Source organism: Physeter macrocephalus, chromosome 14, assembly GCF_002837175.3.
Source record: "Physeter macrocephalus isolate SW-GA chromosome 14, ASM283717v5, whole genome shotgun sequence".
Lineage (NCBI taxonomy): Eukaryota > Metazoa > Chordata > Mammalia > Artiodactyla > Physeteridae > Physeter > Physeter macrocephalus.
The window spans coordinates 60,819,245-60,844,129 of NC_041227.1; the positions used below are offsets into that span (position 1 = coordinate 60,819,245).

General features: G+C 46.1%; 1 protein-coding gene across 2 annotated transcripts in view; it reads right to left on the bottom strand.

Annotated features, from left to right (window-relative positions):
* TMC7 (transmembrane channel like 7) overlaps positions 1–24,005 on the bottom strand; it is a 50,783-nt gene extending 26,778 nt beyond the window's left edge. For both annotated transcript variants that reach the window (XM_024123626.3, XM_024123624.3), the window contains exons 1-5: positions 23,868–24,005; positions 9,187–9,430; positions 8,163–8,311; positions 6,050–6,217; positions 2,198–2,280 (exon numbers count right to left, since the gene is read on the bottom strand). In XM_024123626.3, coding sequence (XP_023979394.1) covers positions 2,198–2,280; positions 6,050–6,217; positions 8,163–8,311; positions 9,187–9,430; positions 23,868–23,934 — 711 coding nt within the window. In that variant the 5' untranslated portion in view covers positions 23,935–24,005. The remainder of the gene's footprint in view (positions 1–2,197; positions 2,281–6,049; positions 6,218–8,162; positions 8,312–9,186; positions 9,431–23,867) is intronic.
* Positions 24,006–24,885: the final 880 nt, after the last annotated feature.

Sequence of the window (24,885 nt, forward strand, 5' to 3'; positions counted from 1 at the left end):
CTTTTACTTTAGTTAATGCATGGGATGTCGATTCTGTAATGTGTGTGGAAAAGTTTTAAAAATTCAGTGTGAGAGAGAAGTTTGGAAGACTGCTACAGACTTGCAGCCCACATGGCGAACAGAACCCTGCTATTTCCATGAATGGATGTGACAGTTATTTTGTAATACATATAGAAATGTTTAAAAACACTTGTAAGAAATATGTTGAAGTGGCATTTGCTTGCTACATAGAAAACCCTGTTCAGCGAGTGGCTGTTCTGTTCATTCTATAAACATGAACAGAAGTGTTTAAAAACACACGAAAAATATGTGTAAGGCTGCTACTTGCTTGCATGGGTGAGAACAGTGATATTACAGGGAAATGTACAAAATGGCCATTCTGTAATGCACGTAGAATGGTTTTAAAAACATACTGAAGGGGCTTCCCTGGTGGCGCAGTGGTTGCGCGTCCGCCTGCCGATGCAGGGGAACCAGGTTCGCGCCCCGGTCCGGAAGGATCCCACGTGCCGCGGAGCGGCTGGGCCCGTGAGCCACGGCCGCTGGGCCTGCGCGTCCGGAGCCTGTGCTCCGCAACGGGAGAGGCCACAACAGAGGGAGGCCCGCATACCACAAAAAAAAAAAAAAACAAACAAACAAAAAAAATAAATAAAAACATACTGAAAACAAATAAATTGAAATTAACAACAATACAATTAAATTAAATTCAGTTTCTTGGTCACATTAGCCACATTTCAAGTGCTTAAGAGTTAGTGGCTGTCGAATTTCACAGCACAGATCCAGAACATTTTTATCACTGTAGAAAATTCATTCTTTGGGGCAGGGCTGTTTTTTACCATGCATAGTTTATTGAACATTTATGATCAAGTGCATCTAAGTCTCCTGTGAAATCTTTCCTGTAACGAAGAAGATCATGGTGTGTGGTGATCTACAACGAGGAACTTCTCTCATGGGATGTGACTTAAAGAAATGGGGCTAACAGCAGTTCTGGGATTTGATCTCACTAGCATGTGACCTTGGGTGAGTCACTGACTTTCTTTTCTCCTTGCGTAGTTTGCAAGCTTCAGTTTTCTCATTTGTAGAGTGGACATTTTAACACCCACCTGACGATTCCTCTCAGTTGTTCTGAGGAAAACATGAGATCAGAGATGTAAAATCCACTTTTTCAAAACCAAATGCAGTGGAAAAATTCAAAACTTTCTATTTATTGATTCAGAACTGTTCAATGGATGGCATTTTAATACCAGTAACTTTCAGAAAGATATTTTTATATACTTGTATTTTTTAAAACATCTAAAGGAGGGGGTTCTCAACCTGGGATAATTTTGTTCCCCAGGAAACATCTGGCATGTCTGGAGACACGTTTGCTTGGCACAGCGGTGGGGCTGCTACTGGCACCTAGTGGATGGAGGCCAGGGATGCTGTAAACACCCTCCAGTGCACAGGACAGGCCCACAGCAAAGGAGTGTCAGGTCCAAGGCTGAGAAACCCTAGTCTAGAAGGCAGAGACAGCCACTTTTCATAGCTGCAATCTTATTTGCTGAAAAACAGTGGGATAAAAAAAAATGAAAGCACACACACAAAAACATTTTTTAGAATAAAGAAGAATTAAAAACTTTTGGAACTACTGTAGGGAGGATGAGATTAATTCTACTTTAGAGCAGCAGGGTTAACCTGGGATTAATAGACTTTTAAGGGATTTCAGGGACTGCGTATGTGTGTGCACAAGTGCTATGTGTGCATGTGCACATGTAAGGGCATGTATGCACGTGTGTACCACGCACACCTGCATGTGTACTTGCTGGGAAGAGGAGTCACAGCTTTCATCCAGGTGGTCTAGGATCACAATATGTTAAGGTCTTTCAATGTCAGAGAAGTTAAATGAATTCTATCTGGGTTTATTTTCACTGAAACTTCTTTCTACAGGGGAACTCAGATCTTGTTGCAGGTCAATACGAAGGTGGCAGGAATCAGGAAAAGGCCAAGGGCTGAAAGTGACAAAATACATTTCCTGTATATCTTAGCAGGGGTGGATGAACATTATCCTTGACGATAAGGTGACTGCAAATCCTGTTTCTTTCACTGGTACTTGTGTCAACACTCGTTTTTGATTCTCACTGCAGACATTCAGGAACCTGGTCTTTAAATTAACCTATTTCAGCATTGAGGGTCCAAATCCAGAATTATGTTAAATACTTACAGTGCCAGAAAGCAAGTCTATGATATAACTGTAAAAGTAAATGAGTCCAGAACTACTTATTGGATACACTGTGCATTGAATATCTGTAAAAAACAAAAACAAGAACATCAGTGGAAATAGCTTCAGTCTCTATAACTTGTCTATCATAATTTGTGTATATATGCATGTATATGTATATACATTTAGATGTCATATACAATTATATATGGATGTTTGTGAATCTGTGATTTTCTATTTGCAATCTAAATGCCAGTGCACCAACTACAGTACCATTTTCCCCTTTCATTTTATTCTCTAAATACCTGGGGATATATGTTTTTTCTATACGTTTCATATATGGGTCTACTAACAGCACAGGCTTTCTGACTGTATTGGTATTTTACGTTTTGGGGTTCATGTTTGCACATGTTTTGGAAGATGTGGTCGATATAATTATTATTCCATTTTAAGCACATCCAGGTTTTTTTGTTTGTTTTTTTCTCTACAAACCCTTGTGTCGAGGGCTGACTTTCAATCGATCACAGCGAGGGAGCTGCTCTGCTACGTACGAAACCCCGACCCAGAAGCAGGTCGTCTACGAATGGTTTAGCACCAGGTTCCCCACGAACGTGCGGTGCGTGACGGGCGAGGGGGCGGCCGCCTTTCCGGCACATCCAGTGTTAAAAGATCTCTACATGTGTGTAAATTAACAAGCAGTTTCACTTAAAAAAACATATTTACCTACACATAATTGACCAAGAAAGTTTTTGAACAGCAATTTTAGTGACACTACATTATGCTTGAACAACTAATTCACTTCCTCTATATCAGTCAGCTATTGCTGTGTAACAACCTTAAAGTCTCAAATGATTTAACCTCCAAACATTTATTTTCTCCTTCATGGATCTACAGTTTGAGTTCACTCAGCTGATTCAGGCTAAGCCAGGATGGACACCAGGCTCCCAGATGGGCTGAGGTCTGCTCTACATGATTTCACTCTGGGGCCAGACTAGAGAGGCAGTGGCTACCTGGGGTGGATGCTCTCCTCATGGCTCTTCTCATAAGGCAGGCCAATCACATAAAGCCATTTCAAACTAATATTCCACTAGACAAAAGAAGTCACATGGCTAAGAGCAATATCAATGGGGGCAGAAAGTATTCTCTGCTCACAGTGGGAAGCTTTGCAAAGTTACAATTATAGGGGAGTGACAAACTGGGGAAAATAATCCAATATACTACCCCTTCTCTGGACCTTTGTTTCCCCTTTGTTAAAATAAGAGAGTTGAACCAGTTCCTCCAAGGTCAATTCCAGCTCCTCCATTTTATAATTCTAACGTGTGTGTTCACTTATTCATTCAACAAACACTTCTTAATTACTATGCACCAGGTACATGCTGGAGATAAAATGATGCGTAAGAAATAGTTCCTGCCTTTGAAAAGCTCACCATCAAGTGGTAGAAAAGATAAGTAGGAGTTCGGTGTATATAAGGTGCTCAAATGGTTGTATGAACACAGTATTAGAGGCAAAGAGGAGGGAGACAGTCACTATTTGGAGAAGAGTCAGGAAGGTGGAAAGAGACAGCTGCCACTCTGCTCCTCACTCACTGTCCTCAAGCCTAGAGGTCGGCAAACTCTGGCCCTTGTGCCAAATCTGGCCAGCTGCCTTTTTTTGTTAATACCGTGTTATCGGAACACAGCTATGCCCATTTGGGACGTTTCTCCGTGGTCACTTTTGTGCCACAACGGCAGTACTGAATAGTTGCAACAGAGACCATACGGCCTGCCAAGCCTAAAATATTGACTATCTGGCCCTTTCCAGGAAGTGTGTCCACCAGCCACACCTGGCTTTTCATTTCTCTAATACGCTGAGTTATTCCCAGCTCTGAACCTTTGCAGATGCTGTTCCTCTGCATGAAGAAGCTTCCCCGCACTCTCCAACAGCTGCCTTCTCCTTGTCCTCCAGGGCTCGCCTTACATATCCCTGCCTTCACAGAGGGCTTGGGGGACCCCTCAGCCTCCAGTGTCCTGGTGTCTGACCTCTCAGCACCTTATCCTTTCCCCTCCCCCAGAGGCAAATTCATAGCTTATATACCTCTTCGTGTGGTCCCTTCCTAACGCCCATCCTCTGCTATAGTGCAATACCCTGTGGTGGTCCCTGCTGTAGCCCCAGGGCCTGGCTCAGGGCCCAGCACCCAGCAGGTGCTCAATAAACACTTGCTGAAGGAATGGAGAAGGGAAGTGAGAAGAGGAAGAAAGGGACTTCTGACCCTTACCTTAAGGGACAAAGTTTACTAGGTAAGTCAAAAAAAAAAGCACGCACAGGAGGACGACGCAGTCAGAGGAAATAACGAGGAAAAAGAAGAGATGCGTGGTGTCCACGCTCAGAGTCCAGCTTCATTTCCTCCAAGAGCGTGGCCTCCCTCCGCCCAAGGCCCTGCTCACGGCTAAAGGGAGAACTGAACAGGCAGTGGTGTCTAGTGAGACAGAATAGCATTCAGTTCTTCTAGAAAGAAATAATACTAAAAAAAAAAAAAAAAAAAAAAAAGCTGCATTTATTGAGCACTTTCCATGGGCAAAGCACTGTATTATCTTATTTAATATTCATTTTAAAATTATGAGTATTGCTTAATCATTACTTATACTTAAGTTTTCTGTATTAAATAATATAGAATTTGTATTATTGTTTTTAGTTATTTATACTTTAAATAATAAGTATTTATTATCTTTTAATGAGCTAAGTATTAAATAGTGTAGTACAACATTATTTGAATAATGAAACAATTGTCTCACTAGTTAAATCATCACCGTCGTTCTACGGATAAGGAAAATGAGGCTCACAAAGTCTAATCAACTAACAGAGCTGGGCCTTGAAACCGAGCCCAGCGTTTTCACACAGCAGCAGGAGATATTTATCTGTGAAATGGACATATTAGAAAATCAGAATGCAGCAGCGGGCATGCAGTAGGCACTCAAAGTCAGCGTTTCCACGTTATTCTTATTTGATTTTTAAGTGTAATAGAATTAAAACAAAAACAAATATGATGAGGAGGAATGTATAGGGCCACAGAAGTGACTGCAGAGGCGGCGCTCTTCTGGGGAAAGGAGTCAAGTGATAGAAGCAGGTTTCCACTTCCAGCTACTAGCACAGAGCCTGGTACTAGAGGGTGGTAAATAAACATCTCTGGAATGACAGAAATTATCCCCATTTGAAAAAACAGGATGCCCAGACCTGACTTACACTGAGAATTCAGTAAGAAAACACAGGTCCATTACCTGCCATAGCATCTGGCAGACGACTGATGTTTAATAATCAGCAGCCTGAGCATCACCATTATCGGAGATAAAAGCCTTGAAATAAAAGCTTGAAATAAAGTCACTGGAGTCGACTGTATTATGTTTACTAAATTGTCCACTTCCCCACCCTCCATTGCTTCTCCCAAACGCCTTGCTGAACCCAGGAGTGGCAAGTGACTTGCACTGGCTAGTAATATGTGGCAAAAAGGATGTGTGTCATCCCCAGGCAGAAGCATTAGAAGCCAGCACATGTTGCCATGGCTCTTTTTCCTTTGGACATCGTGACTGTCAATGGTGCAGAGAGAGGCAGCTCCCTCAGCTTGGGCTCCAGAGTGAAGACAACATGGAACAAAGCCACCACCAAACAGTGATGGACATACAGTGCGAGCAAGAAAGAAACCTTTGTGGTTACTGGGCGCTGAGCTACGGGGTCATTTGTTTCTGCAGCATAACCTAGCCTATCCTGACTAATACAGTCACCCAAGACTTAGATTATAAAGATTGCTAGAGAAAGAAGCATCGTAGCTAGGTACACAATGAAAAGAACCCTCGTCATGGCAAACCAGGCCTTACACTCACCCGCGCCTTTGGATGGAACGAGCACAAAGCTGCTGTTGGTAATCTTGTATCTGGTGAGCAAGACTGGGAGCAAAACCAGCATAAAGATGATCAGAAATATCACCAAATTCAGCAATACCAGAAACCGTAAGAAGGAGAAGTAGGACTGAATTCCAGTGCCAAATTTCCCTGGAAAAAAGAAATCCAGACATCACTGACCAGGACTATTGATCCAGTACCCACTGTAGGTTCAATCAGCCACAGAGGGCTGAACTGAAATTGGAGGATCTTAGTGGGGGAGGAAGGAAGAATAATTTCAAGGCTCTACTTGAAATTATTAAGTTTAAACTTTCACGTGTAAATCTACAATCACTCTTAAATCAATAATTTGAGATGGTGTGAGAGAAGGCTCAATATTTTCTCATAGGAATAGCTAATTGACTCAGCACCATTTATTGAAAAGGCTATCCTTTCCCTAGTTAATTGCAGTAGTGCTTTTGTAACTGACTATATATTTATGGACCTATTTCTCAATTCTCTCTCTGTTATGGGTCTATTTGTCTATCTCTGCACCAATACCAGAACTGTCTCATTATTGCAGATACAATAATACTTGATATATGGTGCTCTAAGTCTTTAGGCTTTCTTCTCCCTCAGGCATCCTTGGTACTCTGCATTTCTATATACATTTTAGAATCAGCATATTCATTTTCACACACACACATATGCACACGTGTGCAAAATGTGCTGAGATTCTGACTGGGATTACATGGAATATATAGGTCAGTTTGAGAACAAGTGACATCTTTACAATATTGAGTCTCTGATCCATGAACATGGTATATTTAGGTTCTTTAATTTCTCTCAACAATATTTTATAGTTTTCTGTGCAGAATTATTTCACATAGTTCTTTAGATGTATTCCTAGGTGCAATGATACTACTGTATAACTTATTTTTTTAATGTTTGTTGCTGGTATATAGAAATACAGTTGGTTTTATATATAGATCTTATATCTAGCAACCTTGCCAAATTTACCTCAATTCTAATAGTTTGCCTTTTTTGTTTTCTACAAATAAATCATGTTATCTGCAAAAAAAAAGAGACAACTTATTTCTTCCTTTCTGGTTGTTAACCCTTTTTTTCCCCCATCATTGTACATTGGCTAGGACTTCCAGGACAATGCTGAATAGAATCTGTGGTAATTAGAAGCCTTTTCCTCATTCGCAATCTTAGAAGAAAAGCTTTCAATATTCCACTATTAAGTATGATGGGTGCTATAGAATGTTTATAGATACTTTTTGCCAGATTAAGAAAGCTCCTGGGGGGCTTCCCTGGTGGCGCAGTGGTTGAGAATCCGCGGGCAGATGCAGGGGACGCAGGTTCGTGCCCCGGTCCGGGAAGATCCCACATGCCACGGAGTGGCTGGGCCCATGAGCCATGGCCACTGAGCCTGTGCGTCCAGAGCCTGTGCTCCTCAATGGGAGAGGCCACAGCAGTGAGAGGCCCGCGTACCACAAAAAAAAAAAAAAAAAAAAAAAAAAGAGAAAAAAAAAAAGAAGGCTCCTGGGAATTCCCCGGCGGTCCAGTGGTTAGGCCTTAGGTCTTTCACATTGTGGTGACCTGGGTTCAATCCCTGGTTGGGGAACTAAGATCCCATAAGCCACACAGTGCAGCAAAAAAAGAACAAAAAAAGAAAGCTCCCATCTATTTCTTATTTGCTGAGAATGAGAACTGAATTTTACCAATGCTTTTTCTGCATCTGTTGGGTTAATCATATAATTTTTTCCTTTATTCTGTTGAGGTAGTGAATTATATTCATTGATTTTTCAAACAGAAAACAAACCTTTCACCAAATAATGATTAAATTACTAAATTGCTGTAATTTCAAAGTCGTGATGAGTGTAGATGCTATTCCCAGACAACTACAACAACTGGAAGGGACAGGAAGACATCTGTGATGTTCCTGGTGACGAAGACACAGGCTCTATTAATCCTAATTGTGGCTAGTTGCTCGCATTCATCACGGAAGGAAATGCTACGTTTCAGCTGGGGGTGAGTGAAAACAAAGCTGTACTTTCCTCAGGCGCAGGAGACTTCTACGGAGGAGCACGTGCAGTGTGGGGTGTGGTACCTTCTATGCTGCGAATGTCCTCCCGCCACAGCTCCAGGTGGGTTGTCATCTCGCGAGCCTTCTCTATGAACCTCTCCCAAGACTTGCTGGTATACCGTTTCCACTGGTCCCACTCAGATAAGTACTTCATTTGGGTCTCCTGAATGTCCCTGCATTGAAAAACAAGCACGACAATAACAATGCAGTGTCATCAACCTCAGCACCAAATAAAACCCCAGCCAAGAGGATGTGGAAAACCTGGAGCGCTCATACACTCCTGGTGGGAATGTAAAATGGTGTGGCCACTAGGAAAAAGTTCAGCAGTTCCTCAGAAAGTTAAACGCAGAATTATCATATGACCCGGCAATTCCACTCCTAGGTAGATACTCCAAAAGAATTGAAAACAGGGTCTCAAACAAAAACTCGTATACAAATGTTCAATGCAGCATTAATCACAATAGTCAAAATGTGTCAACAACCCAAATCTCCATCAAAGGATAAACGGATAAACAAACTGTGCTATATCCACACAGTAGAATATTATTCAGCCATAAAAAGGAAGGAAGTACTGATACATTCTACAACTTACATGAACCTTGAAAACATGATATTAAGTGAAAGAAGTCAGACACAAAAGGTCACATGTCATATGATTCCATGTATATGAAATGTCCAGAATGGCAAATCTATAGAGATGGAGAGTAGATTAATGGTTGGCAGGTGCTGGGGGGAAGGGGAACAGAGTGACTACAGACAACGATGAGGCTTTGGGGGTTGCAGAGCCACAAGATGGAAGGAGCCTGGGTCCCTGAGTGACTGCAAAGTCTCCCCTTGACCTCAACCCAGGACTTTTATGTGAGCAAGAAATAAACTTCTAATACACTGAGATTTTACCTGTGTGGGTATCTTTGTCACAGCAGCTTACTATCCTAAGTAATACATTTTAATTACATGAACTCTTCAGGAAATGCATTCCATGCATAAAAAGCACCTCTTCCCAAAACATACATCAATCATATGCCTTCCAGATGGCTGCCGGACAAACCTTAGTCTCCGCTTCTCAGAGATGTTCAGTGCGTATTTCCGAATGGATAAGTTGTCAAGGTTTTCAGTGATTTCTCCCTCCAACCGGGAGCTGTAAGAGTCTGTTGGCTTCAGCAAAGTGCCACTTTGCTTGTCCCGGGAAAGGATGGTCGTCCTCTTACGAGCAATAGACCGGTAGCTTGGCAATTCTTGAAGGAAATTCACAGGTGGAGAAGAAAAGCAACTGGAGTCCAAAGAGAGGCTCTCTGGGTAAGAAAGAAGAAAACCACCATTCACCCCAGTGAACCTGGCAACCAAAAACCAAAACTTACGTACGAGACTTGGATCTCAGAGACCCTAACTAAACCTCACTGTCAGGAGCCTGGGCCACTGACAAAAGTATTTGTATCTTAATTATTTTATTTACCAGGATGGTGCTCAGGACAATGAAATCATATGCAAAAGGGTTCACTTTCAGCAGATGTGTTTTAAGTTACATGATACCTGCATTCTAGTGTTTGGCTGCAGCCACTTGCTAGGTGTGTGGCTTTGAGTAATCTAACCTCTGTTTTTCATTTGGCAAATGGGGCTAGTGACATTTGCCCCACCTATCCTCACACAGTGTAGGGTATCCACTGCATGGGATAAAGCTCTGAAAAGCATAAACTGCTTTGCAAATGCATGGCGATAACAACATCATCAACAACAATAATAATAATGGCGTTTATGGAGCACTTCCTTTGTACCAGGCACTATGTTAAGAGCTTCATGACCACTCATGGGATGTGGGCTTGCCTTATGATCTGCTTGGACCAACAGAATGCAACAGAAGGGATGCTGTGCCAGTTCTAAGCCTAGCCTCAGGAGGCCTTGCCAGCTTCTGCTGTTCTTTGGACACCAGCTGTTGCCTTGTGAACAAGCCCGAGCTAACCTGCTGGAGGATGAGAGCAGGGATGATCACCCCAACCGAGACCATCCCAGGCCAGCCTACAGCCAGCTGTTGCCCAACTGACCACAGATGCTCACACATACTGACGTAGGTACTATTATCATCCCCATTTTACAGATGAGAAAATAAAGTCATTCATGGGTTCTCCAACCCCTTGCCCAAGCCCTCAAAGCCCTGCATGATCTGACTCCTGCCCGCCTCTCCAGCTCCTCAGGCTCTCTGACCTCCAACCTACATTTCTTAGGATCCTTCATATACTAAAATGGGCCTGTGTTCCCTCCTCTTCAGAGCCTTTGCATATGCTGTTCCCTCTGCCTGGAGTGAACTTCTTAGCTCCTACTCGAATGCCACTTCCTCAAGGAAACCAACCCTGCCTCACTGCACTATTGTAGCTGTCTTGTTACACATTTTCCCACACACAGTAAGTCCTTCACAGCACTTATCACAATCTATAACTTTATATTTTTTTAACATCTTTATTGGAGTATAACTGTTTTACAATAGTGTGTTAGTTTCTCCTTTACAACAAAGTGAACAGTTATACATATACATATGTTCCCATACCTCTTCCCTCTTGCGTGTCCCTTCCTCCCACCCCCCCTATCCCCAGTGTGTTAGTTTCTCCTTTACAACAAAATGAATCAGTTGTACATATACATATGTTCCCATATCTCTTCCCTCTTGCGTCTCCCTCCCTCCCACCCGCCCCATCCCACCCCTCTAGGTTGTCACAAAGCACAGAGGTGATCTCCCTGTGCTATGCGGCAGCTTCCCACTAGCTATCTAATTTACATTTGGTAGTGTATATATGTCCCTGCCACTCTCTCACTTCGTCACAGCTTACCCTTCCCCCTCCCCATGTCCTCAAGTCCATGCTCTAGTAGGTCTGTGAAACCTTATATTTCTTTGTGTGACCATGTGAGTATGTCTGTCTTACCCAGTGGTCTGTAAGTTCTCGGAGGGCAGGGACTGTGAAGATTTCCTCACCATTGCAACCCAGGACCAAGCAGCATCCCTGGCTCAGAGTAGTTCAATAAATACTTACTGGATAGATGGATGAGTGGATGACATTCATAATTTCCCCGTGCTTAGAGAGCCTGGGGGTGGGGGAACTGGAAACAGAGCCAGGTCTGCCTACTCAAGAATCTCTATCAACTATACTTCAATAAAAATAAAAATAAAAAGTAAAAAAAAAGGAATATTCACTCTGCTACATCAGACCACAGCTGGAGGCCAAGTTTTGCTGTGCCTTGTGCAGAGGTCCAAGGAGGGAGAGCTTTCTGTTGAAGGTGAGGAAAGAATGCCACTTTCAAGATGGATTTTAAACAATTTTTTTTTTTTTTTTTTTTTTGTGGTACGCGGGCCTCTCACTGTTGTGGCCTCTCCCGTTGCGGAGCACAAGCTCAGGACGCACAGGCTCAGCAGCCATGGCTCACGAGCCCAGCTGCTCCGCGGCATGTGGGATCCTCCCAGACCGGGGCAGGAACCCGTGTCCCCTGCATTGGCAGGCGGACTCTCAACCATCAGCGGCCATGGCTCACGGGCCCAGCTGCTCCGCGGCATGTGGGATCCTCCCGGACCGGGGCACGAACCCGTGTCCCCTGCATCGGCAGGCGGATTCTCAACCACTGCACCACCAGGGAAGCCCTCAAGATGGATTTTATACCTGATCTGATTTTAGTTTGGGAAGACCATCCTGAGTGGAGACAGGACATGGAAGGAGGAGGTAGGAGGCAGCTGTGATAGCCGAAGCAATTACCCCTCCAGGCAGCAAAGCTTGCTTGGGTTTGAATCTGGGGTCTGTCGATTACTAGCTGTGTGTCTTTGGGGAAATTACTTAACCTCTCTGAGCTTCAGTTTCCTCATCTCAAAAACTCATTCATTCACCAAATATACCTATCATGTGTCAGATCTGGAGCTAGGGATACTACAGTGAACAAAGTAAACACCCTACTCACATGGCACTGAGGCTAAATAGAGGGTGTGTGTGATCCCTGTGGATATTTGGGGAAGGGCATCCTGGGAGATGGAAACAGCAAGTGCAAAGGCCCTGAGGCAGAGGCATGCACAGCATGCTTGAAGAAGAGCATGGAGGCCTAGGTGGGTGGGGAAGAGTGAATGAACGGGAGCCTCGAAGGCTCTTGTTGGTGGCCCCCAAAGAGCCACACCAGCCCTCTGTGGTCTCCTCCCCTTGAATCCGGGCTGGACCCATGACTTGTTTTTAACCAAAGGTCGCAAGAGAACTGATACTCTGCCAGTTCCAGATCCAAGCCTTAAAAGGGCCAGGAAGCTTCTACTTTGCGCTTTTGGGAGCCTGGGGCTGCTGTGTTAGAAGTCCAGCGATGCTGCTGACACAACCACGTGGAGAGAAAGAGGCCCCAAGGCTCCAAGGAGGACGACCAAGGAACTGGCTGACAGTAAGAATCAAGGTCCCGGCTTATGACCCCAGCAGGCCGCTGCAGCCGGTCCCCAGCCACCCTGGTCACCCTCGCCAGGCCCCACCATGGGCATGAAAAGGCCACTGGATGCTCAGACCCAGCAGATAGGACACAGAGCTGAGCAAACTGTCTCCTCTGTAGCCTGCTCATTTCCTGATGCACAGAGTCAGCAGAAACAATAAAACAGCTTCAGCCATCACATTTGGAGCAATCTATTAAGCAACAATAGGGAGCTGGGACAGGAAGAATGGAAAGCAGGGATCAGGGAGGTGGCCAGGACAAACCAGGTCAGACTCTGTGGGCTGTGCTATGACCCTTCAATGTGGCAGACGGGCAGCCACGCGGGGCTGTGGGCCAAAGCGTGTCGTGATCTGACCACGTTTCAAAGGATCACTCTGTAGGCTTCAGGGCTAAGGACGAGATCCATCACAGGAGTGCCAGCTTGTGAGAATCAAAGGTGATCACGCAGGCAGAAACACGGAGCACAGCCCTGCACGCAGTGGGCTCTGTAAGTGTACTTATAGCTAACGGCGAGGGAGCGCTGGCGGGAGAGGACCAGACAAGGCCTTGATCCGAGCTGGAGTCTGATGGTGCAGAACTGTAATCTTGCCTCTCTGATGGGCAAGTTCACATAGCAGAGCAGCTGTCCCACTGCTGATGACATGGACACGCGTCTGGAGCCCTGCCGGTCACCAAGTGCAAGCCGGCAAATCCAGCTCAACCTTTACTCCCGGCCCCAGCCCCCCCTGAGGGCATGACGCACTTGCATTAGTAACATGGCTCCCTAAGCAAACATGGGGGTCCGGGGTTGGGGTGGAGGCTGAAGGCTAGAGGCTCAAAGCCCGTCGATCCTCCCTCTGGCCAGCAACAAAGGGCTGTTATTAACCAGAACAAAGGCCTTTGAATATGGAGCAGCACTGAGCCACTGAATATTCAGCAACTGCGGGGTCAGGGACCCAGGGCTGGAGCTGGAGACGGGCTGGCTTGTCACCCACTAGCCAGGCCACCCCAGGAGAAACAAAGACCGCCTCTGAGTCACATGTTTCTCATCTCAGGAACGGGGGATATAATACCATGACCTCAGCAGCGTGATCATGAGGACAAATGTACCAACATAAATAATACTGGCTGGGAATTTGTGAGCACTTACCTTGTGCCAGGCTATTTGAAGTACACGATATGCATCCCCACACTCAATTCTCTGAGCTACTCATTGAACAGAATTATCCCATTTTACAGATGAAGAAAGTGAGGCTCGGAGAGGTTAGGTGCTTTGCCCACCCACACAGCTAAGAAGTGCTGGAACTAGGAACCTGTCACGGGTCTGTCAAATGCCAAAGCTGTAGTCTTTACTATGAGACCACTCGGTGGGCCATGGATGTGCAAGTGCTTTGTAAACAATAAAATGCCACACAAACTAATCATCTGATTGTTCTTGCAGCCACACCACAGGAAGGATACATCCTATTCACATTTCCCAGCAACAGTCTCTGATGGAAAACTCTATTTTCAAAATGGCAATCACTGAAGAGGAATGCTTTTTCCTTTTCAGACATCCTTGGGAAGTTCTCCATCTTCAAGTTAAAAAAAAAAATCACAACTATACCCTTGAACACAAGCATCATTATTTTTACAGCCGGTACACCTCCAACCCTTTGCATATAGGACCACACACTTTTCAAAGCATGACATCACCGAATTTCTCACGCCAACCTGCAGGGAAGGCTTTGCTGCCCTGGCTTTTCAACAGGGAACCTGAGGCCTGGAGAGATGGCGGCTTGCCCAAGGCTTTGATGTCAAGACAGACTCCTGGTTCTACCAATTCTTAGAAAGGCAGGTGGCATCACCTCTCCTAGCCTTGGTTTTCTCATCCTGAGAGGATAAGAATGGCTCATTAGAGTTACTGTCGGACGTTCTCCTGAGTTGATCATTTAAGCCTGTGGTGTGTAGGCTGCTTGGTGACCATCTGCATGGGAGACGGGAGCATGTCTCAGATACTGGGCTGCCTCCATCTAGGAAGGCCTAGAATCTGCTGGCCACTGGAGTCAGATTTCAGCAAGCAGGAGGTTACTTAGGTGGGAGGATGACTGGGTAATTATTACAGGAGATATGGGGACAGGGGCAGGGGTAACTACTTTTTCTGGTATCTGCTGTTCTTCCAGGTTAAGGACAAAGTTAGTCTCTCTGAGGCTCAGAGCAGTGCCTTGCTCACAGAAACCTCTCCATCTGGAGAATGAATGAATGGATGAATGAATGCGCAGAGGCGGGCACATCTGGAGAGCATCCTTAGGTCCCAACTTTCTTGGCAGCTCTTTCCACAGGACACCAAATCCTACCAACGAGCACAAACATTCCCAGAATGTGGGCACGGGTCAACTGTGACCTAAACGGCACCAAAACCACCACCAGCCTCCCTCAAGAGCTTGCCAAGACAAGAACCTAGCCTGACCGTATTTGGTGCCGGCTTCACTTCAGGGTTTTTCTTCCCACTCACAGAATCATGGAAACTCTGGGGAAGAGGGGACCTTCTGGGTCATCTGGTCCAGGCAACCGGCCAGCTGCTGTGGGAATTAGTTCTGTTTGATACCTTGCATGGAGTCCCTCTCTGTGTGGAACTCTGGGCGGGGGGCGGGGGCTCTGGAGACGATGAAGGTTTGCAGACTTGCTTCCTGCCTCGCAGAGTTTTCCCTCCCCTCCTCCAACCAGCACTTATCTCCCAAGTGTCCAGCCCACTGTAGCCCTGTCATTATCCCATCCTCCTCCCTATGTGTTTACCTGCGTATTGACTCCGACCATCTCCCTCCCCCATTAGACTGTGACCTCCATGAGGAAAGGAACCCCATCTCTCTCCTTCACCACTGAGTCCTCAGGCTCTAAGACAGAGCCTGACACATGGTAGATGCTTAATAAAAACATGTTAAATGAATGAATGCATGCATGAATGAATTGTGAATAAATGAATTTGCTGCTGAGGATACAGGCAACATTGGCTCACCCACCAGGTAGACCAAAGTATATGTTTAGCACACCAGCAAAAGAGGGGCACCAAAAAAATGAGAAGAAGATGTAAGGAATTTAAGCATTTAATATTATTCTTTTCTTTAGGGGTGACTTTTTATTTCACAATTGAAAAAGCTGGCAAAAAAATATTGATTGGGATGTTGATTGCATATTACAGAGTTTCTATTTCAGGTACTTTACACAAGCCAGCCCCATTAGACACATGCATGTACACCCAGTTTGATGTTACCAATAAGACAAAGTAGACATCGATTTCAGAGCTTCTTAGACTTCTTTCCACTCATGTCTATGTGTGTGACATTGCTTTGATTTTGGAGGCTAACTGGAGCTGGGGCACCTGAATAATTTGTGCTCACAGCCGCCAAAGGGTCTTAACCAAGGAGCTCACAGTGCAGGGGATCTGGTTAAAGCTTCTATGACATTTCTACCAAGTGCTCAAAAACCTCTGAGGCCAGGGACTCATCAAGGCCCTACTCCTGGCAGGACCACCCAACCACCCATCCATTCGTTCATTCACTCACTTGAAAAGATTTACTGAGCAACTGCTACGTGCCATGCACTGTTCTAGGACTGGGACACAGCCTTGAATGCGACACACAAACTCCCCCTGCCTCTGGAGGAGACAGACAATAGACAAGTAAGAACAATATATTTCAAATGGTGATAGAGGCCTGGAGAAAAATAAAGCAGGGGTGTATTTGAGCAAAGCCTGAAGGGAGGGAGGGAAAGAGCCACATGGTTATCTGGAGGAAGAGCATCTAACAGAAGATAGAGATGAGCAAGGTAGAGACAGAGAAGAGCAAGTGCAAAGGCCCTGAGGCAGGACTGTGCCTAGTCAGTTAGAGGAACAAGAAGGCCAGTGTGGCTGAAGGAGAGTCAGCAGGGAAGACAGTAATGGGGTAGGAGGTCGGGGAGAAACAGGCCAGGCCACATGGGGCCTGTGGGCCATGTTGTTACCTTACTTGGGTAAGGTGGGAACCAAGGGGGGTTCTCAGCAGAGAACAATCTGACTCAGATTTAACAGGATCTCTCTGGGCAGCCATGTGGCAATTTCTGTCCTTGAGCTACACAGGTCGGCATGGCTACAGCCCATGGCAGGGCATCATGTGTCAACTGGCACCATCCTGCAGTGATGGAAATGTTCTATAATTGTACTATTTAACATGGTGACCACTAGCCACTTGTGGTTACTGGGTTACTGAAATGTGGCTGGTAAGACTAAGGAAATGAATTTTTAATTTTATCAGACTTTATTCAATTTACATCTTACAGCCACGTGTGGCTAGTGGCTACTGTACTGGACAACACAGAGGGGCCTTTTTCACAGGAACCCAGAACCTAGTCTGAGAGGGCAGGAGCCAGGGCCTTGGGAGCCTCCTCCATCTGCCAGACTTCAGAATTCCAGGGCTGGGGGGACCTGCATGAGTCACACCACCTGGCACCTGGGTGGGGCCTGGGGAATGACTGGGTCCCAAGGCTTTATGACCAGACAAGCAAACAGCCGTCAGGAGCAGTGACTAACTGAGCAATCAGATCCATGCTGAGCCCAGAATGCAGGTCTCCTGGTTTCTAAGCCAGTAGAGCATCCGGTGGACTGTCCATGGAGCTGTTACTGTGATTCTGTCTGTCTGAGGAGGTGACATGACACGTGGTTAAGAGAACTGGCTCCAAAGCCCGCTGCCTGGATACTAACCCCGGCTCCACTTGCTACCCGTGTGACCTGGCAAGTTTCTTGACCATTCTGTGCCTCAGTTTTCCCACCTGTAAAATGGGGGTAGTAGGTCCCACCTCGCACAGCCATCCTAAGGCTATTAGATGGCTATTGTATGTCAAGTGCTTAGAAAAGAGGGCAGCAAACCTTTTCTGTAAAGAGCCAGATAGTAAATACTATTTACCACACGGTCTCTGTCACAACTATTCAACCTGCCATTGCAGTAGGAAAGCAGCCATAATGCATGACTGTTTCCTAATGAAACTTTATAAAAATACGTGGTGGCCCAGATTTGGCCCATGGGCTGTAGTTTGCAGACCCCTGGCTTAGAGCAGTGCCTGGCACATCGCGCTACCTACCTGAAGCCAGGACTCTGGTTATTTATTGATGAACTTAATGTACATGAAGATTTAAATCTGCAGTGGCGAGGGGGAGGAGGGGGTGTCCTCTTGCTAAGGACCAAGCTACTCCCTATGTGGAGTGTTTATCTTCCTTGGCTTGGACCTCTCCAAAAAATATTTCCAACTTTCCTGGAAGTGACAATAACTAAAAATTCGCCTCTACTGAGCGTTTACCACGTGCCATGATGACGTCAAATCCTTTACCTAGCTATCTCCCGTGATCCTCAGGATGGGCCCTTCTTATGTATTACCCTTATTTTGCAATATGCAAAGCTCAGAGAAGACAGGACCTTTTTCCAAGGTCAAGTTAAGGTCTGAACCATGAGGGCAATGACCTCAGCATGTCTTACTCACTCTTACACCCCTAGTGATTAGCATGGGGCTGGCACATAACAGGGACTCAAAAAACATGTCAAATTAATACACGGACACGGTAGCTCTATTCACAACATTAACATCCTTCTCTTTCAGCAGCTTGTCAAGTAACATCTCAGGGCCTCAGTTTCCAGGGGGATAAAATGGGCAAATAACACCTACTACACTGAGTTGCTCTGAGGAATTAAAGAAAGTTACCCACTTGAGTCCCAAATCAAATTGCTGACAGAGCCTACTGACCCTCAGGGACCGGCTCCTGCTAGCTGACCTCATCCCATCTCCTCTCCAAGCTCCAGCCCAAGGCCTCCTCAGATACATGGAGGCCATTCGCACCTCTGCCCTTTGCTCTTCCTGTAGCCACTCCGAACACTCTTCCCACCAGGGCTTCCCATTCACCTGCGCTGGCTCCTCTACATCCTTGGGCCTCGGCTCAGCGGTTCCCTCCTGGGAGAGCTGTCCAGGCGGGCCGCTCCCCATTTTTATCTCATCACCTGCTTATTTCCTTCTCAGCACCTAGGCTTAGCTGTCTCTGACCCATTTCCCTCCACCTGTTTCGGGTCTCCCCTGCTGGACTAGAAGCTTCGTGAAAGCACGTCTCTTGCCTGCCTCTTTCAACCCTAGGCCCCTGGCCTGGTGCATGCTCTTGGCTCAGGATCAGTTCCCCACCTTCTGCTGGTGGGAGTGGGAAAACACAGAAGGGCTGGGTGGTCCCACAGCCAAACAATGCTCCTTTAAAAAGCAGCCAGATTGCAACAAAGTTAACATCACTGAAAAGTCATTTCCCCCTTTTATCCCTTAAATTCTTCACTTCCTGAAGAAAAAACCAAACAAAAAAAGCCACTGAGGGCCTCTGGCCTTTGGGCCTAATCCGGGCCTGAATTGCTGGGCAGACAGAGCTCGGCCTCTTCCAGACAGAGGGGGAAAAAAAAAACTCAGGTCAGAAGGCTGGCTCACTGTGGCCTGTGTCCAGGCCTGCACAACAGCCCTCCCACCCAGGACACCTGTGATGAGTAACCTGGATGAACAGATTTAGCAGATAAAGTAAAAAACAAAAAACACTGCAGGTCAAACGGTTACTTGTCTTCAAATTTCCTAAAATCGGTCAGACTAAAATAGCCCATGGAATAGTTGTTTAACTACATAAGTATCTAACAGATACCTCCAGAGCGTATAGGCACAGAGCACATGCAGTCATCAAACCTGATAATACTGGGGCTAGAAAAGGCCCTAATAATCGTAATCATAATAATACCAAGAGCTACCATTCAACTGCACAGCGCCTGCCCACAAGGTGCTAGCTTCTTGACATGCTTATCTCATTAAATCCTTTCAGTGACTCTAGCAGATGGGGGTATATGAAAATATTTTGGAACTAGATAGAGGTGATGGTTGTACCATATTGTGAATGTACTAAATGCTGTACACTTTTAAATGCTTGATTTTGTTATGTGAATTATGCCTCGATCCCCGCCCCAAAAAAGTCACTGCATGCATGCTAGCCGAAGGACTCCTGACTGGAGTTATACTACATGTAGTTATACTACACATACTGTACACGTACATTTACTGACCGGTATGAAGTACTGACAGACTGGAATATGGTAAATATTTGACAAAGGGAGAAAAACCATGCAGAGTCACTCCATTCAATAAACACAGAACATGCCAGGTACGATGGGGCTGAGGGGCAAAAAGCCCTGGGAGAGGGCAAAATGTCTCATGGTCAGGGGGTGGGGAGGCGTTGCCTCTTGTGAGGAGGGGACATTCCAGCTGAGAGCAGAAGTGTGACGAGCTGGCCGTGGGAAGAGCAGGGGGAAGGGTGTGCCGGCTAGAGGGAACAGAGGCTGCAAAGACCTGGAGGGAAGCACTGGGGCCTGGGAGGGGTGGGGGGCAGGTGGAGAGGTAGGCCTCTCTCGAGGCCCTGGAACAAGGCGGTCCTCCGGCTTTCACTCCTATCAGAATCTCCACTTTATAGATGGGGAAACGGAAGCTCAGAAAAGGCAGTAACTTGCTCAAGACTACACAGCTTATAAGAGGCCAAGTCGGTGTCTGAACCTGGGTCTGCTTAATTCCAAAATCCCTGCTCTTAAAAATGATACAACTCAAGAGAAGTGAGAATACAGTTCAAGGGATACTTTGACACGGAGAGGCTAGCGGGCTCTGTGGGTACAGAGACGGGACACGGTCTAGCCTGTGGGAGAGAAGGTAGTCAGGGAAGCCTTCCAGGAGGAAGTGACACCAGATTGAAAGATGAGAAAAATAGTATGCCTTAAAAGGAAGTAAAGTAATAGCATTATGGTAGAGGGAACAGCAGGAGCTTCTCAGGCTCAAAAAGTAACATGGGAACCCTCAGGCAGGGGTGGGGGGCGTGTGTGGAGATGGGAGCTAAGACGGGGACCAAATCACTAAGGGCATCCTTTCAACTAGTGTATATTGAAGGCCTCCTATACACCAAGCACTGGGCTAAGCAGGGGGATGCCATGGTGAGCCAAACAGGCCCAGGCCCTGCCCTGCTGGAGCTTACCATCTAGTAGGAGAGCAGAGACATCATAACAACAGTTAACACTTACATGGGCCATGGCAGCCAGTCCCCAGGATGGCCCCCTGTGATCCTCCCCTCCTAATATTCACGCCTCTATACAGGCCCCATCCACACTGAACAGGGCTGACCCATGTGAACAATAAAAACAACTCAGTGTGATTTCTAAGACCAGCTCATAAAAGACACTACAGCTTCCGCCTTGCTCTCTCTTGGATCATCTGCTCTGAGAGAAGCCAGCCACCATGTCTCGAGGACACTTAAGCAGCCCTCTGGGAGGTCCACATGGAGAGGAACTGAGGCTTCCTGTCAACAGCCAGTGTCAACTCGCCATCCATGTGAGCGAGTCATCTTGGAAGGGATCCTCCAGCTCCAGGCAAGCCTTTGGATGACTGCATGGCTGGCTGACACCATGACTGCAATTTTGTAAGACAGACTGAGCCAGAAAAGCCTACATCGGTCACTCCCCAATTCCGGACCCACAGAAACCGTGAGGTAAGTGGGTTCTAAGCCTCTAAATTTTGGGATAATTTGTTCCAAGGCATAGATAACTAATTTAAGCACTTACTAAGTTATTTATATAAATTATCTGAATCCTTATAATGACCTCTTGAAGTAGGTACTTTCGTTATTTAATACATAAGGAAACTGAGGCACCAGGCACTTCACTGCCTTTCCCAAAGACAAAACCAGTGAATGGGAAAGAGAGGATTTGCATCTGAGAATCCAGAGTCTAAACTTGAAACCACTACACTATAGCTGCCAGCATGGCTGTGGGTATACTCCATCATTCATTCATTCATCACAGGTTTAGTACCTACCACATGCTGGACACTGTTCTAGGTCCTAGGGGAACAAGAAAAAGCCCCTGATTTTCATGGCACCCACATTCTAGAAGGAGAGATAGCTAATAAACCAGGAAATGATCAAACCACATGACTTCAGATGGTGCTAAGTGCTTTGAAAGAATAAGCAAGGTCAGGGTAAGAGATATGGGGGCACTTCTCCAGACAAGATGACTCCAGAGGTCTGCCTCTCTGAAGTGACATTTGAGCAGAGACCTGACAGGAGCAGAAAAGAGGCTGCCATATGAAGATCAAAGAGAAATGCACTCCAGGCAAAGAGAACAGCATATGCAAAGGCCCTGAGGCAGAAATGACCTTGATATGTTGGAGGAATGAGAAGGCAGTCAGTGTAGCTGGAGCAGCATGGGCTAAGGTAAGGCTGTAGGTGATGAGAGCCTGCAGAGGTGGGCTGGGGTCCTTGTTGGCCTTGTTAGAGGCCTGGAGCTTGTTCTCAGAACAGTGGGAAGCCACTTAAGAGTTTTAATTAAGAAGGCAAGTATTGTCTACTCAGCCATAAAAACGAATGAAATAGTGCCATTTGCAGCAACATGTATGGACCTTGAGATTATCATACTAAGTGAAGTGTCAGAAAGAGAAAGACAAATACCATACGATGTCACTTACCTGTGGAATCTAAAATATGACACAAGTGAACTTATCTGCGAAACAGAAACAGAGTCACAGATACAGAGAACAGACTTGTGGTTTCCAAGGGGAAGGGGGGTTGGGGGAGGGATGGATTGGGAGTTTGGGACTAGCAGATGCAAACCATTATATATAGAATGGATAAACAACAAGGTCCTACTGTATAGCACAGGGAACTATATTCAGTATCTTGTAATAAACCATCATGGAAAAGAAAAAAAGAAAAGAAGGCAAATGTGATCTGTTTTATCATTAAGAAGGATACACATTTCCCATTTCTGTAAACTAGAAGCCCTGTGTCTCCTGACCCCCTCCAACTGTCCTCCCAAGATGCTCATACAGTGTGTCATGGTTTACAAACTGCTGCAAAGTTATAAACACAGTCCCTTCTGAGCCTCCCACTCATGCTGCTGGGTACAAGGTCATAAAATATCATCTGTCCAAGGGACAGGGAGAACCTTTTGATTAGAGGTGCTAGTTACACAATACTCATAAAAAGATGCTTAGAGATCCCCTTGAACACCCAGCAAAGATCCAAGGAAGAGGAATCTCCTTGTCTTCTGTATGGGAAACCAGGGTTGGCATCTTAAATGTGATGAACTGTGATAAAATAAGAGAAAGATAAATAAAAAATCATGTGGAAAATACTTGAATAGCTATTACTGAAAGGCTGAAATTGAGCTGATACCAGCACTATTAATAATGCATTAGAAAATAATTAGCATCAAACCCAGTCTTTTTTCTGATTCCCAAGCAAGTTCCCAGAGTTTGAGTCTCTCTAGATGTTTTTCTCTTTTTCTTCTTCTAGATGTTGAGATCAGTCCAATCAGAGGGGCCCAATGCCCAAATCTACACTCATGCTTTACTGTAGATCCTTGTAACAAAATCTCTATTCTCAAATTGAAATAGAGAAAACGCTGCACATAAAACTCACAGTGGGGAAGCTGAAGCCAAGGTACTAGGTATTGGAAGCACTGTCCACACACACACACACACACACACACACACACACACACACACAAAACTTCACAGTGGGGTCTTGTGTTTTGTTAAGGGCAACTATAAGATATGAATGCTGTAAGGAAGCCTGCCTGGGTACTGGCAACTTTTCTATGTTGACTGAGTAGCGGTTGTACACATTTATGTTAAAATTCACAGAGCTATACACTTCACTCTTAAGTTTTACCCAATAAAAAAAGGGAAAAGCATATACTTGGCTGGCTACCACTGATAGTGCCTTTCCTGTATCAAGCACTGTGCTAGGCACTTCACACATTTTTCTGTCAACTAATCCCACCAACATCTTATTCCCATTTTACTGCTGAAGAATCTAAGGTTCAGAGAGGGCAAGTCACTCACCAAAGATCACACAGCAATAAACAGCCGAGGCAGAATTCAGTTCTAAGTCCATCTAACTGTAAAGCCTCATATGTTTGGGAGGCAGGCACCTGGTATCAGAATGTTAGGGCTGACAGGGATCTCACAATCTTTTCATTTAACATCTAAGATTATTTTGAGACTAGCCCGGGATCCCTCGACCAGCTTTGGGAAGGCAAACTCACCACTGTCGAGTCTCCCATTCTAGTGCTCCTTTTGGTAATGCGCTCTCTGAATTGGGTGAGGATGGGTTGGAGGAGGGAGACCAGCAATAAGAAAGATCCGCTTTCCCCCAAGCCGGGAGGTGGGGAGGGGGCCGGGGCCGGGCCCGCGCCGAGCTCCCAGCACCTCGCGGCCGCCTGCACCCGCCGGCCGCCTGGAGCCGGGTCCGCGCCGCCCTACCTTGGTGGATGAAGGCCTGCCTGCTGGGCCTGCCGGGCGGGAGCGCACTGGCACTGGACTCGCTCATGGCTGCGCCCCGCGCCCCCGAAATGCCGCCAGAGACCCGCTCCGGCCGCCGCCGCCACCTCCCGGCCTTCCCTCCCGGAGCCGGGATTCCAGATTCCGGGGACGACGTCACAGAGGCGGGGGCGGGAGCGGGAGCGGGGGCGGGGCTCCCGTTGGCCCTTCCCACGCCCACCCCCGCTGGACCACCCGAGCCGCCCTGCGCTGGGAGGCGAGGTGCAGCCAGGGGGCCGTGGGAGGGTGCGGCTCCGCCGCGTCGGGGACCTGGGATGGGAGACGCGGCTGGAGAGCCGGAGAGACCCGGGACAGCTCCGTCCAGCGGCCGCGAGGAGGGGAGACCTCCCAAATTTTAAAAAGTGTAATAAAAATAACCAAGACGCGGAACAAGTGTATCTAGTAAGTTACCATTTGGGTACAAAAAGGAAAAGAAAAGTGGGGGGAATATATTTGTACATGTTTGTAAATGCATAAGATATCTCTCGAGTCGGGGAGCTGGGAGGCCTGGATGAGAAAGGTACGAGGGAGGGTTTTTCACTACGTGCCGTGTTTGTCTTTTAAAATTTGCACCTTATCCACGTTTCATCTCTGCCTCTATCCAGGTACAGCTTAAAAGATAGAATGAAAAGGAATTAGCAAATATAAATAAGTGCCAAATAATTAAAGAAATGTAATTGTATATACATTTGTATACAAGTAACTTCCAAATTAAATAATGGGAAGTGTAGATAAATCGCCTATGCAGAAAAATTCTAAATAATTTATACAGCTACTTCAAGGAGGCGGAGCGTGACTCCCCAGTCTTTAAGTGTGGGCTGCACACAGTGACTTCCCTCCGAAGAGGACAGTATGGAAAGGGAGGGCGGGGCACGGCAAGCAACTACCTGAATAATACCTGACAAACACGTTCTCAGACCAATGATCAAGCTCAACATCAACAGTGATGTCATGTTGATGG